The 21,196-nt window shown below is 39.0% G+C and overlaps 1 protein-coding gene across 1 annotated transcript in view; it reads right to left on the reverse strand.

Annotated features, from left to right (window-relative positions):
• LOC126845589 (POU domain protein 2-like) overlaps positions 1-20,995 on the reverse strand; it is a 39,556-nt gene extending 18,561 nt beyond the window's left edge. Inside the window, exons 1-2 of the mRNA XM_050584315.1 lie at positions 20,032-20,995; positions 10,233-10,286 (exon numbers count right to left, since the gene is read on the reverse strand). Coding sequence (XP_050440272.1) covers positions 10,233-10,286; positions 20,032-20,416 — 439 coding nt within the window. The 5' untranslated portion in view covers positions 20,417-20,995. The remainder of the gene's footprint in view (positions 1-10,232; positions 10,287-20,031) is intronic.
• Positions 20,996-21,196: the final 201 nt, after the last annotated feature.

The raw sequence follows: 21,196 nt of genomic DNA on the forward strand, positions 1-21,196 counted from the left end.
CGGCAAAACCGAAAGTCTTGAAATACGAATGGCCAATCGTTTTGTAATCCACTGTGTACATAAATAATAATATCTGCGTGCGAACCGTGTGATTTTCGCCTGCCAGTCGCGTTAATTACTCATTTGACCGACTTACATACCAACATTTATAATCATTATTGTACGTTCTTGCACGACTATTGCGTTGTTACATTACGGACCACAGACAAGTAAGTACAAGCACCTATAATGGAAACATCAGCGTTTGTATAATATTTTCTGACGATGAGCCCCGAACAACAATCGAGACCGGCCGACGAGGGGCAAAAGTAATTATAATAAACGGACTATACTATGTGTATAGGACGGGCGATAATTATTATTATTGTCCGGTATACGGGATGATATATTTAAGTATACGTGTATACTTATAAATTATAATAATACCGTTGCAATTACCGAAAAGTAAATATAGTAGTAAGTATAGTCGCGAAGATGTTCATGAGAGGCTATACATCGATAGCCGTTATCGTCATACTAGATATAATCTCATCAAGAGCGTTCAAAGTGGTTTCGATGAACAACAGAGAAATGAACATAATATTTTCTACACGTACAACTATCTCGCTATTTTAATCGTCGTCTCCGGTTTGCACGCAGAACAGATAATAGTATAAAAAAAGCGTTTTTTTTTTATATTGTGTGTGTGTGTGTGTGGACTGAGTCTTTTTAACCATTGTACTCATTTACTGGTATTTTTTTAGATATATATAATATAAACGCCAGCGATACATATAAGGTACATGTGTATTTTTATATACATAATATATTCTTTCTAAACCAACACAGCTGCTTTTTTTCGGCCGCATATTTTTTTGTGGGCTCTGTATAAAAAAAAAATCGCGTACCAACTCTCCCCCACTCACATATACACTCACGCAATCACAATCGGCATGACATGTGCGCCTGACATTAGGAGATACTGTACTGATACACGCACACACACATTGTATTATTATTTTTATACATAACCGTCGTGGATCGCGTTTAACCTGGTTTACCGCGTAATAAGATAAGTACAATATAGTATTTATAAAGAAAGAGGGTTAGAAGAGAAACAGATTTTTCAGAAGAAATAGGTACACATAACGAATTTGGTCGTACGCGCTTTAACGGCCGCGTTTGATCGAATCCGATACACGGTTAACCCCGCCGATGTATAAATATATCATCGATCATTAGCAAATTCTACGCAGAGTATAATATTGTAACAACACACTATTAAATTATGGTGGATCCCCCATATCTAAATGAGAAATAGACGAAAGGTTCTACGCGGAAACAAAAAACAAAAACGTTAACCAACTTCTAGAAATTATTATTAGAATGGGTACCCGAAAATTCTTATGCGATGGCTGGCTGATAATACCCGGAACGACTATTATGTATCAACACCACTCGAGTTCTGTCTGAAAGTGACGACGGTCGCCACAAGTTTCGCAACGTTATGTCCGAAAGTAAAATTTAAAAAAAATACATATAATATATATATACAGTCTTATGTATTTAAAATTATTATAATAATTCACACCGCGCAACAATACCGTTTCTGCAACAACGGTCCGGTACTTATGGGATAATAATACCTACTTTAATTTTTTTCCACACGTTTTGACGACTGTTAATTCATTTGTTATGTATATTGTACGTGTTATTATCTACATCAGCTGGTAAAATCGCTTTTTTTCGGTGTTGTGGGAAAAATATATTCCTGATATAAGTTTTTTAAAAAAAAAAGATCTCACGCATTTATTTATTAATAAGAGCCATGGCGATTGCGCCGTCTAGAAAGAAAAAACACTTTTTTCCCCTATAAACGCGAATTACCTGTGTACCCGGCCACAATGAGCCTTCCGCTTTTTTTGATTTTTATAAAATAAAAAAAACAGGGGACCGAGCGAGGACAGCGGAAAAAAAACAATCCGATACCACTCGTCGTTTTTTTCCACTTTTTTAACCCTAAAATTCAGTTATTTCCGGGGGGTCAATCCCTCGGAAATCCAGAAACTGTAAAAAAAAGTAAACGGTGGGGTGCACTTTTTTTAAGAATTATTAAAAAAAAAACTGTCTAATTTTTCCCCAAAAAAAAAAACAGAGATTCCCACGGAACGTGTAAAAAACCGTCCCCGTACCGCTGGCGGGACGAGCAAGCAAGGTAAAACGGTAAATATGCAACCAGGCGGTTTTTTGCTTAAAAAAGGGGGAATCGTTAATTCTCGAGTTCGGGGTGCAAGGTTTTTTTTTTTAATAATTCCGATATACTGGTAGTTTTTTTTATAATTTTTACTCAGGTTAGGAATATATTTTTTGGGGCTGGATTTTATTCGTTTTAGCCCGAAAAAGGTTTCTCACGGTTTTCACCTAACGCTGTACGAGGTGTGCTAATTTTTTTTTCCGTTATTGTTAGTACGCAGTTTTTTTTATTTATCAACAAAAAAAAAATTAATATAAACGCCGCTACCAGTGTGCGATACATGGCCGATCGGTTTCCCATAAAGATAGTATACGAATTACGCAGGGTATCGCCTTATCCGCCGCGGGTATTGGATTCGCACGCGAAACACCTGACAATTTTGACGAAATAAGATGGAAAAAAAAATAATAAAGAAAAAAAATATACGTTGAAAAACGGTCCGCGCTTAAAAACCACCAAAGAGAAACTACACGGCAGATAACATCAGTCTTATAATATTTTATTTCAAAGTGATATACGCCGGTGTAATCACAATAATATGTATTATAAAATAACAACATAATATTGGGTACACAAAAAATGAAAATAAAACTCACCCCCAAACGATTAATGTCACATAGTCGTCACGATAATATAAATAAGACATCAAACCAGCGTGTGAAAACTGTAATCGCAGCAGAATATAATATACATAGTAATAATATGTATTATTGTGCCGTTCAATAAAAGTTTTCATCTACACACCGCCGTTCTCTCGATAAGTGATTACTGTTACTGTTACAGATTGTATACATTCAACAGTAACAAAAAAAAAAAAATAGTAGAAAACTACCGCCACCGTTCCAGAGCGTCGGTAATTGTTTTTTATTTCCGAAATCATCGGGGATTAGTGAAGATTAATTTTTGTTCATCCGATAAATCGACGATTAATAGCTGTGAACAAGGCGAGAAGAGACAAAATAAAAAATTACCGGCCCTTATCGATTATAGGACACACAAGATGCGAGGCACACGGTTCTACACCGGTGAACGGGTTTCTCGGTCGGATCTCCGTGATATCATTATTACTCCATAATAACATGTTGTCGTTTAAGGTGCTGTTTCGACGATTCCACCGGATAATAATATCCCATATAGCTTTCACGGCGACGGTTCGTTTAATCGGTTTTGGTCGATTGGACGTTCAGGCGCGAATCGGTCACCTCGCGCGGACACGGTAGCGCGATTGTAGAAGACTTCAAGTGTGATGTATAACACAAAAAAAACACCTAACAAAAAACAACCACTCGAACGCTTTGTAAAAACCCGACAGGGCGGAGAACGGTGTACATATTGTTAAGCTTTTGGCTATTGACGAGTAGCAAACGACTATAGGACGTATAGGTGTGCTACTATACGCTATACCGTGTAATCGCATTGACCTGTGAAAAAATCGGTACTAGTTTTTCTTTTTGTAATTTTTTTTTCTACCGTTTTTCACCGTCTGATAAGTACACATACATACGGTAAAGGCATACGTTTATATATAAATAAATATATATATATATATATATTGGTGTTTGCACAAAGGCAGCGACGCAAAAGCCTCTGGGCGGCAATGGCGACGGCGAAAACAAACAAAATTCCCAGTACCTCATCTTGCTCTCTCTCTCTTGCTTGGTTTTACTGGCGCAGAATACAATTTCTGGGAGCACCGTGTTTGACTTATTTTTATTATTAAATTTTGTGCCGTGTCCCCGGGTAACTCCGAGACGCGTTTCCGACCCGCCTCCAGGGCCATCCACGGCACAGTACAAAATCCTTGTCTCCTCCTAGCCCTTCGTCATAATAACAAAAATGATACAGTACTCAGTTGTTGTTTTATCCGATTTCCGTCGGATATACTCTGCAAGCGACTAGAGAAACACAAAAAGAATGGGAACAAAATGGAAAAGAGATCTACTGCCTGTATAATATTAATATACTACACGCAGTCGGTAGTGTACCGCCGAAAATATTGATAATTCATACTACTACACAAGTTATTATTATTATTATTATAATGTATTGCCAAGGGAACGGACAGAGAGACGGGGCAAGGACATTGAAATGTGCAGCAACATCAATCAAAACCGCGTAGATCGTTAGCCGTTGCCCGGTCAGTTCGGCAATTAGTCGACATCCCAGAGAGAGATCTCACGTTCCTTTTTCTCCTAACACACAACCGTACAGTTATTATTATAGTTATTATAAATTTGTTAAGATATACAATATACATAAATACACAAACGCGGCCGCGCTTAATATTTACACTGTTATTTGTTTATACACGGTCATTATTCAAATACCACAGTCGGCCGTTTAGCATATTATTATAACCACCTACCTATGCCGGTACGCTTCTCACGTGCGAGCGAGGGTTATGTACATTATTGAGAGAGAACTTTCCGAGGAACGGCAGCATTAATTAGCCAGGTCGTAAAAATCAACAACAATATAACCAACACGTACAAAAGAACATTATTTTATTATTATATACATATATATTATACTTGAACGGCAGCTAGCCGATGCTGCTGACTGGCTGATGAGAAACTTCTATATCTTACTTATGTATATGTTTCGTGCAAGTATAATTTAGACATTTTGCCGGAGCTGTACACAATTGTTTTTTGTTGTTTAAAGCTAACGCAGATATCATATTATTATTATCAGTAGACAGCATCATTATATATATATATACAGCGAAAATGTTATAAAAGAAAACCATAACGCGCAGACACGTCGCAAACGTTGTCGGTTTAGTGAAACCCTACCCGTCACGGATAGAGGTGTATGTCTTATATTATACATTATAATATAGAAGAGGTGCTGGGCCCCGGATAGGTATAATGCACGTCAGTATTTATGATTGGCGCGAATGAATACGTCAGACGCGAGGGTGTATGCGATATTAATATTATTTTTGTATTCTAGGGTTTTCATAAGCTCATTTGTATCCGGCGACCGGGGGGTGAAGGATTTAAAAATTCAATTAAAAAAAAAAAAGGAAGAAAAAAATTAATAGGATTACTACCCTGTAGGGTATAATAATATCTATATAAAAATTATTATTATGTCGAAGGTTGAAGCCGCCACCGCCAAAGGGAATACGATATGGCGCGCAGGAAACGACATCGGTGGTAGTTAAAACAAAAAAAAAAAACCCCCCGTTAAAGGGTCAACACCATTATAAATAGGTACATCTTTACCTATTAACGATCTCAACGGATTTTCTTAAATAAGTAAATATAATACATTTGTGAAAAATAATAAAACTATAATGTATACTCGTAAGTACTTTTACTTTATTGTCATTATTTAAAACGCATTACAACTGCGCCAGCCAGTATGAGATATTTTTGTGTTGCAACTACCGACCGATTAAGAAATCGGCTCTCGTGCGCTTAATGAGCCGCGACATTTGAACATAGCATATAGTACACACAGGAGGAAATCAGAGCTGCAGAAACAGAATTATTTGTACAGAGAAGTTATGTATGAAAAAAAAACCTATTAAGCTTTTCGCGTCGATAAACACGTTTTTTTTTTTTTGAAGATGTTAATTTAGTTTTAAATATTATATTCAAAACGTTTTAATGATCCATAATAATACGTATATACACATGAATGAAGCCTAGCCGCGGTTATTGCACAAATGGTGTACACGTTATAATAATTTTTCTAACGTCCAATAATGTTATGTAGGTATAGTATATTCTATGGCGTATAGGAATTATTATTTAAAAATTAATCCGCCCGATAAAAGTCGGTCAATGCTTAATAGTTATTATAATATAAAAAAAAAATATATTTAACGAATCGTAAGTTAATATTATACTATTATATTTTCCCATCAAGGTGACCGCTTCGACATCGAGCACCGTGATTCGGCAATTGCCTAAATTCGTACATAAATAGAAACAGGATAGGCTGGGCCGCCACTCACATTTAAGTACATGGCGTGTACATGACGTTTTCAATAACACCTTGGCACCGCGTGTCGGCAGTTTTGCAAAACCCTCCCCCCCCTTAAAAAAAATTTAGATTTGTTTTTGTACCGTCGCTCAGCGGACGGACTACTGTGGCTACCGCGGTGTGCGGCGTTTCTCACAAACCGAAGAGTCTCTAAATAAATAAATAACGCGGTGAGCGCAATGAAAAGTTGGAGACCGTGATGGATTTGAAGAGATTGTGTTCAAGAAAAAAAGGACTTTGATGAATATTCGGCCAAAAGAAAAACAACCGCCGGGACGAAAGGGGGGGGGGGCAACGGCGCGGCGGCGGTTGAGGTCACGTGCGGCCAAAAAAGGAAATCGAACCGATATATTATTATTATTTGGGCCCGTTTAGTCCGGGAGCTAATATAGAAATTGCAACCGCTGCTATTTATTTATACTCTAGTTATATACTATTATGATTACAGGGCCTCGGTCGGAGTGTGCGTTATGATTGATACAAGCGGCGCGTCGCGTCGCTCCTATATCTCAGGTGAAAGCTGCCAACGGTACGGGTACATGATGTTGTATACAAGTTCAAAAAAACCGATTGATTGCCGTCGCGGTACTCGTTGTACCGAGGCGGCGCTTGAGAAATTCACCGTCCTTAATTCTTGGGATTGCGCAAAAGGGCAACGGCGGCGGCAGTAAAATATAAATCGTCAAAAAAATTATTATAGGTATATATTAATAATAATATAAAATATTAATCGAGGTAACCGCCGCTGCGGCGAGGTGGGCGCTAATATTTTAAACGTTGACTTAACGAAACACGCGAACACAGACCGGTGCTTAATGATTTCATCAAACCGAAATATGTATACATACACGAGATCTACACGTGAATTTACACCGTACAGAGCTGTACGGAATAATAGGCAATAGTTGTTATTGACATGTATTGTCTTGTTAGCAACAGAAGATTACTTGGGAACCGTCGCGTGTATAGGTACATTTTAAGCGGCGAAATAAATTAAAAAGTAACGGTAGTTATACTATGTAAGTAGACACATTTTATTAAGTTAATTTTAATCTATGCAATGGTGTACGCGCGAGTACACGGTTTCGGCATTATTATAATACACACAAACAGCTTAGGAAAAGTGGCCAAGGTGCTAATTCTAAGCCACATAAACAATGCGTTTATGTTTGAAAATTGTCACAGATAAATATGTTCAGCTTCTGAACGCGCTGCGGGATGATAAGAGGTCCGGGCAGAAGCACGTGCATCACATAATATTATTATGATTACCTACATAATACAAAGAGTTATTTTCGAAAAGGTATGGTATGTACCAGTAGCAACATATTATTATCGTATACGCGACGTTTACAGTACGAATTGTCCACTGGTATTCAATATAATATATAAATTTATATAAACACACATATATAAAAATGATCGTCCTACGTCTCTCCGGCCACGGCGTGTAGGAGCTGTGCTACACGCTACATACAGAAGACCCGACACAGACTGGCCGAGGGGTTTTTGATGCAGTTGTGTGTAAAAAACGTGACCGGACTGTGCAAGAACGTCTAGGAAATTGTCAACAAAATGCGCATACATGAATGGGAATTATATTGGTCCACAGTGGTGAACAAGAGGAGGATGGGGGGGGAAGGTAAAAAAAACCTTCTGTGTGTGTGTGTGTGTGTATATATGAAAGAGAATATTATAGAAGAATTTTTACAAGTTAGAACGGTTTTTCCGTGAGCGCGAGTTCCGTCGTTGCGGTCCAGTAACCCAACGCTGTTTTTTATGTACACCACGAGCACCTGTTAATAATTATCATTAATACGAATATAAATATTTCAGTTTACTCGTATATTATTATACATTATAATTTTCAATGCTCGCCGTGTCGGCCACGTGTATTTTGTTCCAAACCGACGTTTTATCCGCTACTCGATTCTTTTTTTTTTTTCAATTTTCCACCGTATAAAAAAGTAATACCTACACCTATCATAACGGCTATGAGTGAAACACTCATATAATAATAATTATATATCATGTTCGGCTCTTTGCACACCAGCGCGCCGCGTACAAAATCTGCATAACCGATGGGTAACAGTGTTAATATTTCCCCCGAATTCGGCACAACAGAAAAAATGAATAATTATAAAAACAATTACACCGCCGAAATACCACATCGAAGTGCATCGCGCGCTGCACTTACACAACAAGTACATTATATTATTATGTTAATTTGTATGTATATATATATTTAAAATCATTTTAAAATATCGTGTAAGGTCTTAATAACAATAATAATAATACAAATCCGTTGATATAATATATATATATATATATATATATATATATATATACAAGTGAAAAGGACTAATTTAAATTTAAATTAGATTCACGCTTCTGCGAATTGCGTATCATGATTAACGAGTATACTCTGGTATACATAATTATTATTATTATTATTAAGTTACAATATTATAATAATTATAATACAAATTTTATAGGTCGTTCGTCTGTCGGCGAATACCGAAATTGGATTAAAACCGTGTCGTAGTTATAGTACGTCTTGTTACACTTTAAATAAAAAGATTTCAAGCATCGATACGGCGGACGGAATTTCTTAGATTTTTTTTTTTTGTTTGAGTTTTTTCAGCTGACCCCAACCGCCGCGTGTAATACTACTTGCGACGACACAACAAGACGGACGTGGTCCGTTTCGTTAATACACACAAGTCGAGCGGACGAGTAGGTATATATTTAAAATAATAAACGTATTTAATATAATATTATACATGTATATATATATATATATATATATACAGAGAGTAACCCCGTTCGTGACATACCGAATCGACCAGGTGGACCCGACGCCGGTAATCATTCCAGAACTCGTGCGCTGTCGTTTCGGTTTTAATAACGTTATTTGTCTTTGACCGTCACGATAATCTAATTAGTTCCAAACAAAATATATTATACTATTATGTGTGTACGATTTGGGAGGTCATAGTAAAATTAAAAAAAAATAAAACCCATTGGACGGCACATATATATATATATACATATAGTGGACCCCTTTTATTGATATAATATTATCCTGATCCCGCTGCGTTTGTACGGCTGCAGCAGTGAAAGTGACATCACGCACCGGCGCTCGACCGCTTGAAGTATATAGTAGAGGTAGTTGGTAAAAAAACAATAATGAGCCTGTAATTCTTCTATTTTTTTTCCCTCTTTCTAAATGATGATAACAATGCTCGAGTATGTTATCAATTTTTATTTTTATCCTGCCAATACACAAAAGCGGGCGTCCGGCACGACTGCAAACACCAGCGCCAGCAAAACAATACACTTGTTGTAAGAACATCCACTTCACTCCGCATTCGCTATATACTACTTCCATGGTATGGTTGTTATACACTTTATCCTCCAACAGACTCTCATTAATAGCACCGCCACCGGTTTCCCACGAGTTAAGCCTGTTCGTTTTATTTTTTACTTGTATTAAGTAAAAACCGTTTCCTATGCGATCATCGGTCCTCGCGGCTTTATACATTTTATATAATTTATATATAAAAAGAAAAATAACGTACCCGACTAACTAACCTGGGCCAATGTTTTACAGGTAGTAGTATGGTAGCTGCCCGTTGTTAAGTAGGCGGTAACGGGGAGAGGAGAGGGGTGGATTGAGAGGGCGGAGGTGGTTGGCGCCGGTTTTCTGCACCCAAGGGCTCTTTTATTTTTTTAAACCCAAGTGCTGCAGTTTCGGAGGCCTAATAGCCGTAAAACTACTATAGCGTAATAATATACACCTATATACATATAACACCGTCGACGTACAGCGCAATAAAAATGCCAAGGTCGCCGCCGTTGCTCGCCAAGAACATAATTATGTTTGTTGGCGAAAAAAAAACCATTGTAATATATACGTGTAGACGAATAACACAATTATGGTAAAACACCATTCCCTATATAGGTTCACGGTGTCTGTGTAAGCATAGGACGAAAAACTCACCGTCTCCTCGGTTGTAGTATTTGTGATGTTGCATCAGTCGGTCCGAAGAAGCTTCTGGAAAAAGAAACAAAACTGCCATTAGTAAAATAGAAATAGCGTGATATAATTTTTAAATATACCCCCACCCAAAAAGACAGTGGCAAACATAAATCTTACATAACAATAGTTTCTGAAACACGGTTGTATAGTACATATACATATTATGCATATTTCGCATACATTTTTTATAGCTCATTCGGTACTCGTAACGAGGAGTCATCTGTAATTCGGTATTCACGCCGACAATATTGTATGATAATAATGAAAAATAATATGTGGGGCCGCGATGAATCAAACATCGGGTTGACGTCATAGTGAATAACATTCCATTCATGAAATAGGAAATCATTATGCGCGCACACAAGAAAGTACGGTGTAGATCCGCTCGGTCAAACGGTGTAGGATATTTTTTTACCATCGAGCCTCGTCGTTTTAATGTGTATTATTCGACACACAATTTTGTATAGAAACATTTTTTAATTTTTTGTTTTTAATTATTCCGGCGCGCTCTGCCCGAAAGGCGTTTGATGAACTTTTACGCGCTCCTATAGGTATAGCATTAAGGGGTACCGTATACACATATTTGTATAATACATTATAATATTATATTATAGGTATGTTATAATTTATGAATGAGAATGATAGATGGATTTGCGGAGGAGATGGGGGGGTGGGATGGTGTAAGGTGAATTAATAATAATCTTACACGTGTGTATATGTGCGTGTATGGAGAAAATCGTGTGAGTGTCATTAGCGGCTTCCGAGTAAAGTTCGGGATAACGAGGGGCGGAAGAGGGGGTGGGGAGAATCGAAAGGCGCATACACGGGGTCTAATGATATTTTAATGAGAAACAGAATGGGTCTTGAACGCATACGCATAGACTACACAGCTACTATACACTACTACGGCAGGCTCACCGAATAATGTAACATTTCGTCGTTAAGCAATAAGATTTTTATTTTCATTTTTTTATATTCCACCGCGCCCGCTCCGTCTTGTATTCGGGTTCTTTTAATAAAACGCATGATTCAGCCCCGTCGCCGCCGTGTATATGATGTGTGTCTGTGTGTGTGTCAGCCATGAATAACTAATGGCCTTCTTCTAAACACTTTTTTCATTCTTCTTCCGGGGAGCGAGACAGAGAGATAGAGAGACCTGTGTAGCTACCGCGGTTGCCGCTGCTATTATTATTATTATTATCAACTATTATAATTAAAATACGATTTTCGTCTATTATAATTACGGTAGCGCGTTTTCATATTATACAATATTATTATTTATGTATATTGTATACCGGCGGTAAAAGACTCGGTCGGGTTTTTTTCAAAATTTTTTTTTTTACTTACAATTATAACTGGACACTGAGGATTTTTTTGTTCCATTTTATATCCTCGACCGTCGCGTTACACAGACCGTCCCTTCTATTTGCATCGGCCGCTAATGAATTCCTAACGCCGCCGTTCTCGGTCTTGTCGTTCTTTGGCGCCCATTGTGAGTTTTATACATAATATATGTATATTTTTTTTTATCATGTATAATAATTGTCATATCATAGAGCTGCTACCGGACGAGCACAGCCGAAATTTCGCGAGGCATTCCATCGGCTGAGACCTTGACTCGGTTTCTCCTTTATACACACACATACTCACACAGGCTTCTCGCTTTTATTGTTTCTACAATACAAATTTCCAAGAGGTATGGTATCCCGCCGAGTGCGGCCGCGGTCATATTGTCTCTATTTGCGGTCGTTATGTGTGTCAAACGCACACATCCGAATTCGCTTTCCGCCGCGCGTCCCCGCGGGTTACCCCTTTTGTCGCGTCACCACAGGTTCAAGGAACACGGTAAAAAAATTATTCAGCGTGCATGCGGTCCGGATCCGAAGGTGGTAGGTAGGTATGCGAGTTATTTGTTTTTCTTTAAGTGTATACTTTACATACAATTCGGTAACATGTTTGCTATTTTTTTTAGCTGCACAGAAATGGCGCGCTGTAGAGAGAGAGAGAGACAGAAACTCTAAAAGATAGTCTATATATAATACACCGATATCTTCCAGTAGAGACCAGTTTTATGAGATATGATTGAAAGCGGCTGTCATCGGACACCTACATGATATAACACACACAACGCAATCGATTCCTTCTATACTCTGTGTATAAATAATAATAATATGCATACAGGCATGCATAATCTATACTGTGTATGTTATTGCCGCCGTCCTATGTTTGTGTAATGAAGACATCTTCTCGTCCGCGGACCGATTTACATGTCGGCATCGTAAACATTCCTATAGGTGCCGGTCGTCGCCTCGAGGGCTGTATCCCGACGATGTTGCCTCGCATGAGTGTACGGTAAACCTATCTACGTGTGGTTTTCCATAGTGTATATTATGTAGATATGATTTTTTTTACTTATTTTGACAAATGACCGCGGCCAACGCGTATAATATATCGAATAGAGAGAGACACGAGGCCGGTGCGGCAGCCGCGGTGTGATTAATCCCTTATGTTCACCGCACCGGTAATTGGACAAATTGAAACGCCATCGCCGCCGCGGGTCACTTGTTCACACCGCGCAAAGACGGCATACAAAAAGAATTACGCGGTAGTTGCTTGTTTCTTGAAGAGGCAATTAAAATCGACGAATACTAATACACATTGGCAATTATATTTTTACATACTACACGAGCCGCCAATGACTTTGTTTGGTAATTTTTTTTTACCCGAAACGATCGTACAAAGCGTTTCTCTCTGGTACACTTAACGCCGGGATAACCGCACTGGGTAACGGGTCGGCGGCTGGCGGTGATTGACGACTTGTCTCAGCCCTACGAGCAGGTGGATTTGCCGCTATTAATACTGGGCGTTTTCACCATTCGACTGCCGGCACACACGGATATAATAATAATATGTAATATATTATAAAGATTTGAGCGTTAAATAATAATAGTAATAATAATATTATATGGTCTGCAATCCGGAGACTCGCCGGGCACGTCTCGTCGTATATATGTCTTTTGTGTCGCGCGACATCAATCTGAATACGAATCGAAATCTAAATATAATAGTAATAGTAATAATGATGATGATAATAATAATAATAATAATGGAATCGAAATGAAAAACCGCACGCACGCCGGCCATTGGTCGTCGATCCGTGGCGATAAAGAACTCGGGCGTTTTTACTAACAAAAGAATAATAATTACCCGAAACGGATTATAATGTGTATGATATCGACGGCATTCTTGCACGAGTCGCCGGCACAATCGATGACAAATATAATAATAATCATAATAATATATTCTTAATGCATCTTTTTCTCTAACTCGTATATACCCGCTGCTGCTCTCTGCAACCAGCGACGACAACCAGTCGCGCGGTTGTATTCATTATTATTATTATTATTATTATTATTGATAACTACGGTGGCCTTACATATGTGTGTGTGTGTGTGTGTGTATGTGAAAGGAGAATGAGAAGAAGACTGAGAAGCTAATTCTAAGCTACCGCCGCCGCCGCTGACGTCGCGGATTGTGCCGAGTCATTACCGTAGAGTACACGGTGAAATAATACGTTTTAGCTTCTGGGCTTTTCAAAATATCAAAACCGGCACCTCTCGTAACAAAGTATTCACACATAATATTACCATTACGCTCATGTATGTATATATTGTGTCTCCTCTCCGGCTCTATGTCTCCTAGGCCGCGGAGTCTGCCTCTGTTCCCCCATTAAGTTTATACCAGAGTATACATATATATATATATATATACATTTTCCCAATCCAATTTGTGGCGCAAGTGGTTTTTCGGAAAAGTGACTTTAACGCCCCGGGGACACGGACGGACGCCGTGTGAACGCTATAATGGCGACGACTCAGCGGACTCCATACCGAAACTCCGGTCACTCGGCCGCAGAGTTGGCAATAATCCAAGTAAACAGTGTAGCTGAGTTTTTCTGTTGGCCAACTATGCTCGGCCGAGGTGTTACCACGTCTTTTTGTAGCGTTAAATTTACATTTTCTCTCCCCCTTTCGGCCGCGTTAAGGCCAATCTCGACGACAGCGCGACCGCAGTCAATACAAACGCAACAGGTGGTAGTATGATATAAAAAATATTTAATGACATTGAAAGAAAAAAAACCACCCCGAGGTCAGTACACACGGGGATGTCACCGCGCGATCGTCAAATATTTTATATACATATATATATATATATCATATCATACATGCTAGCGTTTATATGTACATAATCTTTTCCGGAGATCTTCGGAGAGGCGCCACCGATTTTAAAGGTTTTTATTGGCACTCGGCGACGGGCCCGATGTGGGTTCACCGGGGAGCGTGAGATAATGCACTTATAATTGCACTTTATGTACATGAACGACGTACTTATGCTTACGAGACAGAAGAGAGGGGCTCAATTAAAAACCAATTTGGTGTTGGCCGGTATTAACATAAAACCGGGATACACACCGCAACGTAGGTACCTAATATTATATGGTAATTCTTCTAAGGAATCCTCGCGCTCGTCCTAATGCGTGTCTCGTACGCACCACAACGCGGTATTACACTACTTAAGGTTTTTTCTCCTTTGGAGTCGTACAGGATGATGATGAATAATACACACGATAATAAACGCGCGCGCAAGTCATTAGATATATTATGTTTTATACATACATATATATATATATATATATATAAGATAAAATTACAATCGTTATTCATAAATCCGTGTAGAACAGAAGTACCCCTCCCCCCACCGCCTCATCCGCACCAAGGACGGCCGCCAGGTGTACCTATGTTATATTTATATACATATAATAATTACAATATAATCCGTAAGCGCGTTGTACACTTAGTGTTATAATTACCGTGCGCTATAAGTCTTTATTTCTACATATTATTATAATACGAATATACACGGTAACAGTTGATGATGATGATAATGATGATGATGGTAACGGTGCGGAATCATATTTTATATTATATATACCTATATACAGTGTTAATTCACGTGCGAACCGTCGCCGGTTAATTCCGGAAACTCGAGCGATTCAAAAATGTTTACTAGTACACGCATATATTATATTATATTATTTTTTTTGTGCGATTTGCCAGATTCTAGTCTCGTTATGCAACAAAACGGAAAAGCCTTGAAGATCGCCGGTGTCGATAACGCGCCTAAAAATCATTAGCAATAATAATATAGTAGTAGTTGTAATAAGGAGGCAGGGATAAGTAATCAACGTCCTGTACTCGGTAGCACTAGGTCAGGTGATGTGCACTATCTTACGTGTTATTTGCATAATAAATAATAACTACTTAAACGTCAAACTCAAACGGCGCCTCTCGTGGAGGTTATCTGCTGCCTGCGCCGTGTCTTTTGTTTTTCACTGATTATATATACACATACACACGGTCGAGAATGATAAAGAATGCAAAACCGTAAACGAGTGCGAGTGTATGTGTGCGTACACGCATTTAAATCTTTTCCGAGCAATAAAAAACATCGGTTTTTTTTATTTAATTTCACTACTATAATCAACAATGCGCATCGCACAGATTACCACATTAAAAGTGGCGCCAAGGCTCTTGGTCCGCACTAAACACTTATCATAATAGCAATATCTACCTGGTAAAATTTAATTTGTACCCGTACAGGTACACCGTCTATAGTAAAAATGTTAATTAAACGCATTAAAGTCGGCCGGCTAATTATCATAGCACGTCCAAGACGTTGGTTACAACCGACCGGAGACGACGTGTGTACAGAAACAGTTGCCAGAGAGATAGCGTAAAATTGGAAACAAATGTTATTATAATTGCAAATTACAAATTGTAGTCGAATGATTTTGATTCATAGAAATCAATGTATTAATCAATTAAGTTATGTAGGTATTCTCATTTATTCTAATGCAAACCAAATTGCAATTTTATCCTTTTGTAATATAATTTAGTCTCTACATAAGCGTTTAATCCAGCTTAGTGGCGAGTTTTGCACGATAAAACACAATTATTCGTGTAACCAGTCTCGGATGGCTGTTTAGTACGAACGGCTGATGTACGGACTGGCAGAATATTGCCAGTTTTTCACCTCGTGTACACCATAAACTCTACTCATTGACGGCCATAGTCATGAGAAATTGCTGACCATTTTTTTTTTTACCAATTAGGGGTTGTTTCCCCGTCGTTAAAACACATTATACGGTACCGAGCCTCCGCCGCCACACGTCATGCGCTGGCTTTTATAATTGTCACTATAGGTACACCACGCTTACGGTATATTATTTTTATTTCCACGTCTATTGACTGCTGCTGTTGAAGATACCATCTGCCGTCGACCGGGCACGGGACACACACGGCAGCAGCAGCGGACGGGTGAAAGAGAGAAGTCGCCGCCGGTTAATTGTAAATAAAAACGCGCTTAGCCCTGGCTCGCGCTCACCCCGTCAGGCACCAAAAAAAAAAAACACCCCCCCAGTCCGTGTAATAGTGATGTCGGGGTCGGCTGTATATAGTCACGCGGAAGTGTGCCCCTTTTAACACAGAGTAGCCCTCGTGCCCAACCCGTTTACTGTACTCCACTACTAGCACAATGTCGACAGAGGACCCACGGGGTGGTAATGGCGGGCGGGTGTTGTTGTGTGTGGTATACTTGCCGCATAAATACACACGAGGCATCCCGGTCGTCCCTTCCGGGTGTAACCACCACCTTAACGGGTTACCTCTTTTTTCTTCTTCGCGAGAACCCTTTATTTTGTATTTAATGGCACGCTTTAAAAAAAAAAAAACTGTTTAAATACCGTGACTAAAAAAAAAAAAAAAACAACAACGTCGGCCACGGTAAACGTTTACACGCCGTGTAGAAAAGAAACGTAATGAAAAAAACAAAAAATAAATGTAACTCCATCAAAATCTAGACCGAGACAACTCACGCGACGGTCCAGCCAAACCGCATTGAATTAATATTAAAATAAATTAAAAATAGACGAAGGCCCTCAAAAATGTACACAGGTTTTCACGAAAAATAAACAACGCGTACAAACTGGATAATAATAGTAGAAATTAAAATAAAATAAAAAAGAAATTACGAAACAAATGTGTATCATTATAATGATACCTAACGATAATAATGGACTGCACGCACGTTTAATTGTGAATTTTCAATTAACTCGCGCACAAGCGCATGTCAGCCATAAAACAGTGTGGAATAAGTGAGCCGAGCGGAGCTTAGCATAACTCGAAAAATTATAATAATATTTTAATTTTAAAATAATTAGGTAAGGTACCCCGTGTAGGTATAGTAATTGCGGTACGATCGCGTTAATGGCAAATTCTTTCTGCCGCATTTACATTTCCACAAATAGAACAAAAATTTAAATAATATTTCAATATTCCATTGAATCACGTTTCGCACATAAAAAAAATTGTTATTTTATTCATTATAATTTAATTAACCGCGATTTGATTTCATAAAAATATTCACGTGCTAATTTTGAGGATTAAAACAATAACGTAATTTCGTATACAGACTAAATTAAATGTAATATATTAGTTTAATATTTAATTAATAAATAGACTAGGTATTCAAATAATTAACACAGCGAATGCAAACTAGCGAAAAAAGGTTTTACCTGAATTTAGCTGCACTCGAGTTATTAACTATACATAATTATTTTATTGTGAACTATAATAAACAACTAAAATACTATGGAAATAATGTCTTAACTCTCATTGTTCGTACGGGTAATTGCAATAATAATTAGGTATACATCAACGTATCTTCGATAAGGCCATGCGACGCATTACATGCATTTTATACACACACAACCGACGTGCATACAGTTGGTTAATTAAAAATTAAATGTCGAAAATAACCTAAAAAAAAAAAAATAATTATTGCCCACAATCGTACGCGCTCATCTTGATCCTAGATAAAAAAAACAATTTAAATATTATGTTAAATCCACTGACATCCTCGCGGTAATTGTTTATAATCGCAATTGGTAGTTTTATTTTTTAACCATCAGCAGTCAAGTCGACAATTACATGGTTAATTATGTAGCGCTTTTCGTGTAACTAATTATGAGATTTTCACAATAAACCTAACCGATATACAGTGCTAACAATGCTGAAAGTATTGTCTGAACCAATAGCTGTGATGGGATTACCCGAGTCCTTCGAAAGACAAGTCGATTTTGACTGTTATAAATTCGTTTATAAAAAATGATCAACGACTGTCTAAAGCCGGGTCGAATACAAATCGTTTAAATCATGTTGGCGAGTTCGCTAAGAATAGTAGTAGGTTAAGAATTGCGTTTAGTTGTACAATATTATTGTTCTGTACACTATATTATGCCAAACGCTAACTCGGTGCGGGCGCTTTCATGACATTTGTCTGTTCATAAATTATATTGTACCAACCCATGAATTTCCCAGCGCACGTGTGGTTTTTGAATATTCTAATTTCTTATCTTACTATAACCGCGTCGTTTGACATTAACGACATTTAAAACCCGCGGTTGCCATTAAAAATAGAAATCCTAACCGCATATTTTTTTTCCTCCATATTTTTATTAGTTTATAATATCACAAAAGACACAGTGGTGTACCCGACGCAACGGTTACAATATTATAGCAGTTATTATTATTTATTTATATTATCATTATATTTTATTGAAAATTCCCGTCCTTCGATAAACAATCTAATAATAATATGGAAGTCGAATTTTGTTTAAAAAAATATAAATAATTTATATGTATACATACATGTGTGTCTAAATAAAAAAGACAGTACTAGCATTTGAAACTAAACAACAATATCGTCGGCATTGAAAGGTGTTTGGGCGATAAGTTTTTGAGAATCGTAATAAAAAACCGTCCAGTACAAAAACACATGATCATAATAATATTCAGTCAGACCGTAAAATATGATAATGATAATAATATCCAACCGACAACGTCCTTGCACAGACATTATTGTTTTATAATTTCCAAGGCATTTCAAGGCGATTAATTACTCCAGACATTATTGACATAAGTTTTAGTTTTTAGAAATAAAACGATTTTCTTGACATTTTAATCGATCACCGGAAACACAATTAGATCCTAATAGTACACCATGAGAAAACCATCCTACCTGCGGGTCGAGGACTAATTGAGACACACCGCAGCAGTGCGGTGGTGACTAATTGCACACGGTCATTACGCTAATTACCGGAGGGCCCGTTGTTAGCTCACTGCAATTTGCATTCGGTTCTCTCACGGTAGGCACCTGTATCCTATCCCACGAGCGATAGGATGACCAACACGCGGGACAAAGGCATGCCTTCGCAGACAGTTGGATGCTTATAAATATCAAATGCCCGATCCTGTTATCAGAAAATCACTCGACTATTAATCGAAGGGATGAGCGGATAAAGGTGTTAACTGACAATTTGAAAAACTTTCAGGAGGCAATACTTTATCTATTTACAAAGTAATAATAATATTTTGATAACACCGTCAACTGTGAATTTCCGAAAATAGTGATTCACGTGTAATATATCTCAAAACTTTCTTTTATTCGTTAAAATCTTTTTTACAAAAAATGTCACTTGATACCTTTATCCGCTCACCCCTTCATGTATTCACTATCATTACAGTATATTATTGTCCAACCCGGTGTTTTTATACAAGCGAATTGACAGTCTCGACCAGATAGATGACACGAGCCAGAAGTGGCTAAAGAAACTGTGCGGCGAAGTTTAACGTGTACTCACCTAAATCGTTTGGAACGTTGTGAGGAAGCGATGGCGAATCGTGTCCGCTTCTCCTGTCCAAACTGTCGTCGTCTTCGTCGTCTTCATCGTCTTCGGACGACGAACCGCCAACTGCCGCAAGGACGGCACCAGTGGGCTGTAGCCGGAGCGGCGGAGACGACGACGAAGACACAGACTTGGTGGCTGGTTGGTGATGGCCACTTCGGTGAGGGCTCGGGGAGAAGTACGGATGCGAGCGGCCGCCGTTGTACTTAGGCACGGACAACGAGCTAAGATCGAGCGGTTGCAGATCGGCGGCGGCAGCGGCCGCCGCGGCCACAGACGCGTCGCATGACGACGGACGCCGGCCAAGCAGTCCACCGATCCGGTGCTGTTGCAGGAGCATGGCAGCCGCGGCCGCAGCGGCCACCGCAGCCTTGTCCGAGGGCGGAGAGTCGTTGTTGTTGTTGTTTTTGCTGCTATGATTGTTGTTGTTATTCAGGTTGTGGAACTTGTGCAAATTCCGGTAGAACTCGTAGCCGGCCGGATGGAACTTGTGGTGAAGTTTGGGGTCGTCGTCGACGGCCCGGCGGTACTGGGCGCCGGTGGCCGCGGCCAACCTGAGCCCTTCTCCGCCCGCCACCACGGGTAAGCCCTCCAGCGTAGAAAAAAGTGCGAACACGGCGATAAAATAAAAACAGTACTAAAATGTTCAACGGTCGTTATCTTCGCGGTCGGCACTAACGCAATCAGTAAAAATTTGATACGCACGTATACGAACACGTTGGGCGACGGCAGCGGCAACGACGGTGTTATGAACCGATTAAAAAAATTTAATAATAATAATAAAACAATTTTCAATACCAATAACGTATGTAATATTATAATAGTTTTGATGAATAATATGTTTTCGTAGTCGTAAAAAAAAATTAAATCCAAACACGGACGATGACCGCACGCGGAACGACCGTGTACGATTAACCGGTGCGTATGACTATATGAAGGCGGCGCGCGGCAGTGTCTCATTCAGTCCGCGGTGGCCGCCGCCGCTTCCACCACCGCCAGCGTTGTCGCCCGCTTACCGCGGAGGAGGGGGGACTCGCGCACATACACATACAGGTACAACAGAATCTGGTGGGGCCGGCCACGAGATCCGTCCGAGGGGGCATGACGGCGGCGGCACCAA

The sequence above is a fragment of the Adelges cooleyi genome, unplaced genomic scaffold (genome assembly GCF_023614345.1).
Source record: "Adelges cooleyi isolate 19-005CV unplaced genomic scaffold, UGA_ACOO_1.1 ACOO_flye_CR_arks_rails_tigmint_CR_PRNA_8, whole genome shotgun sequence".
In the NCBI taxonomy this organism is placed as follows: Eukaryota; Metazoa; Arthropoda; class Insecta; order Hemiptera; family Adelgidae; genus Adelges; species Adelges cooleyi.